Source organism: Pteropus vampyrus, unplaced genomic scaffold, assembly GCF_000151845.1.
Source record: "Pteropus vampyrus isolate Shadow unplaced genomic scaffold, Pvam_2.0 Scaffold49, whole genome shotgun sequence".
NCBI classification, from domain to species: Eukaryota; Metazoa; Chordata; class Mammalia; order Chiroptera; family Pteropodidae; genus Pteropus; species Pteropus vampyrus.
The window spans coordinates 1077294-1086505 of NW_011888830.1; the positions used below are offsets into that span (position 1 = coordinate 1077294).

Genomic DNA, 9212 nt, shown 5'->3' on the forward strand with positions numbered 1-9212 from the left:
GTCCCATTGATCTAGAGCCTGGGAGATGCCCAGGGGAGTGGTAGGTGACAGGCTGGGGCCTGAGGGGAGAGTTCACTGAGTGGAAGCCTGTTTAGCCATTGACTGACCCAGGGTCAGCTCTGAGACAAAGGCTTGTTCCCCTGAACTTCTGCATGCGACCTCCTCACGCACATCATTTACACTGTAAGGAGAGGATGCAAGCACTAGTAAAGGGCTTTCACTGAGATCCCAGTTTACTCACATCTCAAACATCCTACAAATACTGAATTTTGTACAACTAGGCAGTGTATGCTGGCCACTTGAGTGGGGGATAAGAGCTTTGGGGTTTCGGTTTGAGGGTGTGTATTAGTTTCCTGTTGCCGTTGTGACAAATCACCACAAACTTGGTGGCTTAAAATAACAGAAGCAGATCCTCTCACCGTTCTGGAAGGCAGAAGTCAAAATCAAGCTGTCAGCACAGCCACGCTGTCCCTGGAGGCTCCAGGGCAGACTTCGTTCCTTGCATCTTCTGGCTTCTACTGGCTGCCAGCTTCCCTTGACCCATCTCTGCCTCTGTCTTCACGTGGCCTTCTCTTGCGTGTGTCTGTGTCAGAACTGCCTCTTTTCTCTCTCCTATAGGATCCGTGGGATCGCGTTCAGGGCCACCTGGATAATCCAGGAGAAGCGCCTCTGCTCAAGAATCGTAATTTAATCATGTCTTTTGTAAAGTAACATTCCCAGGTGCCAGGGGTGAGGATGCAGATGTGCCATTTTGAAGGCCACCATTCAGCTTACCGTAGGGTGTAGCAAATCATGTCACACAAAATTCACTGTGGTCAGAGCAGCATTATTCACGGTAACCAAACAGGGAAGCAACCCTCGTGTCCAGTGATGGATGAATAGACAGACGAAGTGTGCTCCATGCATGCAGTAGGATATGATTTTGCCTTTAAAAGGAAGGAAATTGGGCCACAGGCTACAACGTGAATGACTCTTGAGGACATTATGCTAAGTGAAATTATGCCAGACACTAAAAAGGACAGATACTACAGGAGGTACCTTGGGTAGTCAAATTCACTACCCAAGACGGAAAGTAGAAAGGTGGTCGCCTGGGCCTGGGCGAAGGGAGAATCGGGAGTTGTTGTTCGGCAAGATAAAGAGTTGTGGAGATGGGCCGCAGAGCAGTGCCGATGTACTTTAATACCGAACCGCACACGTAAAAATGGCTAAGATGATAAATTGTAGGTCGTTTATTTTACCACAATGTATAATTGCTTTTACTTAGAGTAAATTCATCCCGACATAAGAGCATGCATGCCAAGAGCCAGTGAGGTGCATGTGGTAAATGCTAGAGGAATAAAGGGAAGAGAGACCCCATTCGGAGGTGAGATGGTCAGGGAGGGCTTCCAGGAAGAAGTGGGCATCGAACAAGATAAAATTTAAAGGGGAAGTGGGAGGAGAGGGGATGAAGTGGACAGGCTTTGGAAATAAAAATGAGATTGCTGTTTTCTTGAGTCTCATACACATAGGTTGAGGAGAAATGAGTGATTTTGTAGGTAACTGGGCAGAAGTCAGGTTGGCTAGGTAAACTGGGGGAGATTCAAAGAGTGGCCTTAAATACCAGGCTGGCATTGGATACCATCCAGAAATTCACCATCGTAATCCATAAGCGAAAGAATGAGGGTCAGAAATCATAATGAACTCCCAGGCCACTCCCTTTGAGCCAGGCGCTGTCCTAAGCACCGTATGCAGATCAGCATTCATTGATTTAATGCCCATACCATCCCTGTGATGGAGGTATAGTCATCCCCATTTTGCATCCGAGGATGCTGAGGCGCAGAGAGGTTAAGTCCCATGCCTGAGATTCTATAAGATGGGGACTAGATTTAGGAGATCCAGGCAGGATCCACAATGGTTGTATGAAGGTTCTTCAAATGAGTGAACAGACCCTTGAGAAGGCTGGGCAGTTTTTAGGCAAGGAGGAAGCTAAACGTAGTGATGACAGAAAGAAATTTTAGAGCAGGAATCTAGTTCCATCATTTCATAGATGTGAGCGCTGATGCTCAGAGAATTATCTGGCCTGTTCTGGGCCCCTGCGCATGCTGGTATGTGCACAGTTTCCCACTGGAATCGTCCAGAACCCTTGGGAACTCAGATCTGGGTGTCCGAATTGGACTGTGATGGACCAGGCGCTGTTCTGGGTACGACCGAAGCCCAGGTTTCCAGGCTCTTGCCCTGCCAGCGTTAGGAGCAGCTTCCCCAAGCAGTGCATTTTGAGTGGGACGCTTACAAAGAGGTTCTGTTTGTCAGATCTAAGGAGAAATAAAAGCTTCAAAAGACAAATGTGAAAAGAATCTAAGATAAGAAAAGAAAACGAGAAGAGAGAAGCTGTTGCGTGAACAAAGCTAATTACAGGCGAGAGAAAGTCAGTCTTGAATGTAACGACCTCGTAGGGCCAGGAGGCCACCAGTCACCCGGAACGGGCGGTCTCTAACCCAAGATGCCTAGGGCTTGCCCTGCTCAGGTCCACCTTGAAGCTCCTGCCCAGTGTTTGCTGTAGAACTTGACTGGGCTACGGCCTTCCTGGCCTTGCTCCCAGCCTGACCCCTGAGTACTCCACAGATGTTTATAGCACGAGCAATTGGCAAATTATAATCAGCAGGATTCTGTAAACATCCTTTCAAAGTACATTCGAGTGTGAAGCTTTCTGCTTACCCAGCAACTTTGTCTAAATGAGTTTAAGAAAAGTTTGGGACAGCATAGCACATTAATCACCGCGGCGGCAAGGTAAGATAGTACCTTATTTGCAAGATCGGGAAATCACAGGGCTGATGCTTTAAATGCTTTTCAGCCGACCATACAGAGAAGCAAAGTTTCAGTCAGGAGAGGCTAGGTTTTGCTGCGATGACAGACAACCCCACGTGTCGCAGTGGCTTCACGGCGAGGTTTAACTCTCACACCACGCACCCATCAGGCTGATGGGAGTGCTCGCTCTCACTGACGAGCAGCCACTGGGACGGGAAGAAAGACAGTGGCTATTATTATTATTATTATTATTATTATTATTATGGTATAATTGACACGACATAACATTGTATTAGGTTCAGGGGTACACAATGCTTTGATATTTATGTAGAGTATGGCTTTTAAAGGGACTTCACATTCAGGAATTGTAACCTCAACTTCTTCTGGGGCCTGTTATCAACCCCATCAATGCCTTTATTTCCCCATTTGTAAATTGTGGGTACTAACTGTAGGCTTTTCTTCATTTTTAGAGGTACGTGTGATCTGTAATAACTATTGTGTAAAGGAATGAGACTTTTTAAATTTTTTAACTAAAGACACAAACCAGATTGGTGCAATCATCGAAGAGAGAGAGTTTGAGACAGTGTTTATTCCAGCGATGCTGCTCTTGCTTGGAGACTTTTAATTACCTTCAGTTTGAGTCAGCCGGGAAAATTCATTTTCTCACTATAGAAATTTCAGTATAAAAATAGGACTATGTCACCATGGAGAGGCCAAAAGCCAGTCTCCACAGGTTCCCGGGGTGGTATTCATGACTTTGGTGCAGTCTTGAGGATGTTGAGTCAGATCTTTAGCTTGACAGGCTCAGAAACCTCGGTTTTCAACCTCGGTTTTCATCCTCGGGGGAAGACTCACATGAACCAAGTTCAAAGTCAAGACCAATACCAAGTACAAGTCAGTACCAATGTATACAATGTCAGTACCGATGTCTAAAATGCCGTGTACTGGAGTCAGGTGAGCATATAACCCTCGCCCAGGCTCGGTCCCCCTGGCTCGAGATGCTTGACCTCTCACCCAGGAAGTAGAGGCAGCAGAGACAGGATAACAGGTGAGGGATTCACGGGTGACCTTGGAGGCCGGCTTGACTTCATTTGGAATGCTGGCTTTGCTATGACACAGCCTGCCTGACATCTGCAAGCCAGAATCCTCACTGGCAAAAGGAGGATAATCCCTTGCTTTACGTGGTAACGCCATCGTGTGGGATTCTCGGCACCGTATCTAAGACAGAAATGCCGCAGCCAGGTTTTTGGACGGACGGAATTAGGATCAGGAGAGTTAAATCGGTAACTTGAGTATTTAATGGGCTTGGCTGAAGTAACCCCATTTCTGTTACACAAAAGGCCTTACCCTTGGGGCCCACATATGCAAGGCCTGTTGGCCAAGACCACATTTGCTCCCCCAGCTCACCTTTCTTTCCTGAACTGCCCGTCCGACCCTCTCCCCACACACGCTTTTCATTCACCCCCATTTCTTTGGAATTACTGTATTTAATCAGGCCACCATATTCCAGCCCTGAGACTACAGCCACGTTCCACGTAGCCTTCCGGCCAGCAGCGCACCTCATATACGACACTGGCCCTATAAGATTATAGTGCAGCCGAAACGTTCCTGGCGATGTAGCCATCCTGATGTGATCGTGCAGCGCATTCGACTCACACGTCGGTGGCGATGCTGGTGCAAACAGACCTCTTGCTCGGCCAGTCCTGTTCCAGACATATCGTTCTGTCCAGTACGTTCCACGATAATGATAATAAACGACCGTTCCTGGTTCGTGTATGTAGTATACTTTCTGTTGTTGGTTTAGAGAAATAGGCCACGCAGCCGAGGTGTGCAGGGGGCCCAGGCCCACCGAGGCTCAATGATGGCCGCACAGCAACGGAGTCGCCCGGTACCGCATTGCTCAGACGTATCCCTGTGGTGAAGTGGTGCGCCACTCCAGTGCCTTCTCTTCCCGGGTCCATTTGTGTATCTCTGAGCAATTCCATTGGGGTGTTGGCTTTCAAATTTAACTGTCAAAGAGAAGGAAACCTATACTTCTATCATGTCCGACTTCGGGCTGGGAACCTCACCATAACCCCCAAGAGCCCACAATCGTTACTTTACAGTCACACCTCATTTTATAGAATTGGTTTAGCCTCACATGCTCACCTCCTCTCTCTGTGCCCCCAGCCACTAGACTTGACTTCAAGTGACTTTTGCCATTTGAAAAAAAAAAAAAAAAATCCGTTCTGAGTGCAAGAAGATTTATCACCAGTGAGGATGCTCTTACAGACGGGAGACAAGCTTCAAAGGCAAATCCAAAAGGTTATCAAAAGTGTTTTAAGAAATAGCAGGCATTGTAGAAATACCTTGAGACCGCTTCGAAAGGGATGGCCATCGTTTAGACAGATTATGCGATATCGCAGTTTAAAAATCAGCCATCCTGTCTCACTTTTAGTAGCAACCTCTACATTAAATGCTTTGTGTCTGGGGGGAGGTGTTGCAAGAAGCACAGCCTGCATCAGCCCATAGCAAACACAGCTAGAAGTCTCGGATTCTACTTTGTAATTTATCAGTGACATTCTCAGACAGGCCACGTGTACCCCACCTCATTCCTTGTGCTAGGCTTTTGCTCTTTATGAAAGAGGGTCTTGAATGCCCTGTTGGTTACAGAGATTGCTGTTCCACTTTTTTCAAATTTTAACATGAACAGAAGTAAAGAATATTAGATGGCTTTGATTTATTGAGACGGATTCTCCTGTTGATTTATGTCTCCTGGGGAGAGGACGCTCTGCCCTCACTTCACACCCACCCCTATCATTTCTAGCTGTTTCACTGAGACATCGATAGTCATTGAAACCCAGAAACTGCTACCCCGTAAGTCCAGGAGTCAGCTAGCAAAGGAGAAACCACCTGCATTGGCTTTTGAAAAGGAGCATTAGCATTTACTCCATGCCCCTGAATGAAGTCCGAGTCCTTACTGGCAAGTGCTGTGTTCATTTTGTATCTCCTGCAGCATTGGCTAGTGCCCTGCACATATTAGACACTCAATAAACATTGGTTGAATTAAAAGATGTACTTAGCAAGGACTGCTATAACAAAGTACCGGGGGTACTTAACCAGCAGAAATGTATTTTTTCTCCATTCTGGAGGCTGGAAGTCTGAGATCAGGGTGCCAATCTGGTTGGGTTCTAGCGCGGGCTCTCTTCCTGATGTGTAGATAGCAGCCTTCTCATCATGTCCCCTCAGCGTGGGGAGAGTACAAGCAAGCTCTCTGATGTCTCTTGTAAGGACACTAATCTCATCACAGGGGCCCACCCTCATGACCTCATGTAAACCTAATCATCTCCCAGTGGCCCCATCTCCGAATACCATCACGTTGGGGGTCGGGGCTTCGACACATGAATTTGGGTGATGGGAGTGGGGACACAATGCAGTCCATAGCAGCATTCAAAAAGTGAAATTAGAAACCAGACTGTCATATAATTCTCTCTTTTTTTTTTTTTTTTTTTTTACCAGCTTCATCCATTTTGGCTTCCCCTCCACCCCACCCTTGGGCAACTACCAGTCTGTTCTCTGTATCTATGAGTTCCTTTTTTAAATTTTTTATTTAGATTCCACGTATAAGTGAGGTCATACGCTATTTGTCTTTCTCTGTCTGACTTATGACGTTGGCAGGGATGTTCAGGAAAAAGAGTTCATGATAAAAACATTCTTAGGTCATGGCTGGTCTTCTCCTTTGGAAAGGCAGACGGAAGGTGAATTTTCAGTTTATTCTTAAATACGATACCCAAGGCCCTTTGGCCTTAATTTTAACATTTCTTGTAGGAGGCTACTTGTATCATTTGGATTTTTAATTATGGGAATATATAGAGTGGTCCAGGGCAGAGTATCTGGAGCCGGGATTCAATTCCCAGCCCCAACTCAAACAGAACTGTTTCCTCCCCATTCCGCGGGATTAGTAATATGACCACACCATAGGGCTGCAGTGAGGATTAAAGAGACTGGTGTATATAAAGTGCTTAGCACATAGCAAATACTATATATACATGTATGTTATATACATATGTAATATGTTATATAATATGTAATTGGTTAATTATAATATTAATATAATTACATATTACATACTATAAAATACATTAATATATTTTAAATATATTTTGTTGAATTGAGTATAGTATGTAATATGTGTTTATTATGTATGTAATTTATATGGTAATATGTAAAATCTATATTCTATATCTATTATATATTTATATGTAAATATATGTGTAAATTCTATATGTAACAAAATACATATTGTATAATATATTACAATATTAATGTTAATACAATGATTAAAATATATAACGGTATAATATTCATATATACAGTTATATTTTATAATGTGTATTTTGTAACATGTCTTGCACAATGTGTGTATTTATTGCATATGTATGCATACAGATATTTTTATTAGGCGTCTTCCTGTCCGTTCAGTGTAAAATGTCCTCTGCGGCCAGGGAGAGCCGCAGGGTTCCACGGCCCTGTGAAGAGCGAGTTACCATTTGTTGGTAGAACAAACTGCTGGGGAACGAGGCAGAAGGTCTCCATCTGCCTTGGCCCTGGACTTGGCGGTTGGCTCGGCGGCGTCCTCACTGTCTACTCCTGTGGGTTTTATAAAATTCATTTGCAGGGATGTACTTGAGCTTTTAACTTGTAGCTACAAAATTACGTACACCTGAAATTGCATGTTTTAGGAAGCATGGCCTCATCACTTACCCTTTTTCCATTCTGTTCATTTTGCAGCCCAAGCTTTTGGCCAAGGAGCTGCTTGACCTCGTGGCGTCACACTTCAATCTGAAGGAAAAGGAGTATTTTGGAATAGCCTTCACAGATGAGACGTAAGTGCCCCCATGAGCCCTCAGAACCCGAAAGGAACCTTGAAATGTACTGTCTCAGCTGTCAGCAGGGAAATCAGCCACAGGCCACTTGGGTCCTTTGGGACAGGGTCAGTCCAAGTTCATCCTCCGAATTTCAAAGGCCTCGTGATCACGCCTGGAATGGCCAAGGGATATAATTAGGGTGATGCTCGTATTATGAAATTATTAAGTAAACTAGTTCCTATAATCAAACAAGTTCACATTCAGAACCAAAATGTTTATTTTTTTTTAAAGTAGACTTACATGGGTTTGTTTTCTATTAAAGTTAAATGAAAACCACTGGAAATTAAACTTTTCTCTCCAGTGTTGAAATAATAATAACGGGAAGTGAATTTGATGAAAAATTCAAAATGAAAAGTGTCTTTGCAGTTTCACCGTCTATGCTAAAATAGAGAGAATATAAAAATCAAAAATTCAGATCACTCAGCTGATGAAAGTACATTTACTGTCAGTTTGGCTCTATAAAGTGGCGTTTTGCAATAAAAGTAAGGAATATCTTTACCATTCTCTTGCTAACGATATATTAAGAAGAAAATTTCAATTTCAATTTTCTTCTTAATATATCGTTAGCAAGAGAATGGTAAAAACACAGATTTCAAGGAAAGAATAAGCTGTTCTAAGCAAATGTTTCATAATATTCTTTTCTGTGTTTGTGTGTGTCCATACACACACAGTCCTCCGAATCTTTAGAATTACAGAGATAATTTCCTAAAATACTGATAGATCAGGGTTGGGTTAGGGGAGGCCGTGTCCCATCAGCCAGCTGGTGCCATCAAGACAAGACAGGCTCAGAAGCAAACACAGGAAGGAGGCAGCCACATTGGTCAATAGCAGAAGCGATCAGATGTGTCTGCACGTGGAAGTACTTAGCCTGCGAGCTGCAAATGACCGGGTGATCATAGGATTTATTATCCAAATCGAGACCCGCGGAGTGAAAGGGGGTGTAAATTGGGACTGTTTCAGGCAACCCGGAACATACGACTGCCCTCTCAGTTAGCCACAATTAAGGGGGCGGGGTGATCAGGGAACAGGAGCAGAGTCACATCTTCCTGGAGAAAGCTGGGAGCAACCAGGTCGGCCCCTGGGAACTGAGCCAGACAGGAGTGGTGGCCCTGGCCTGGAGGGGTCACAGTGTCTTTGGGTGGAACCAAGTAAGCACAGCCATGAGCGGAGGGCAGTGGTAGGAAGGAGCCAGCACAAAATGCTTAAAGACAAATATACACTGAGAACAGCTACTTTCACAAATGCGGATGCTTCTACCCTTTCTCCTGAGAATCACTGTAACTCCCCTAAATTGCTATTCATACATCTGTCACTAATTAGAAGGAAACCAGAAGTTTCTGTTAATCATATCCCATTGTTATTTCCCAAGTACGGCCGGTTACTCTTCTCAGAGATTGACTGACCTCTAGATGCATCCCAGTTAGACTTCCCTTTTGAATAAACAAGGATCGAGGGAGTGAGCCTGTCATCCCAGGCCAACGAGAGAGAAATACTGAGTGTTTCAAATCACTGCTCTAACAA

General features: G+C 44.5%; 1 protein-coding gene across 1 annotated transcript in view; it reads left to right on the forward strand.

Annotated features, from left to right (window-relative positions):
* FRMD4A (FERM domain containing 4A) overlaps positions 1-9212 on the forward strand; it is a 187828-nt gene that overhangs the window by 33898 nt on the left and 144718 nt on the right. Inside the window, exon 2 of the mRNA XM_023530357.1 lies at positions 7555-7649. Coding sequence (XP_023386125.1) covers positions 7555-7649 — 95 coding nt within the window. The remainder of the gene's footprint in view (positions 1-7554; positions 7650-9212) is intronic.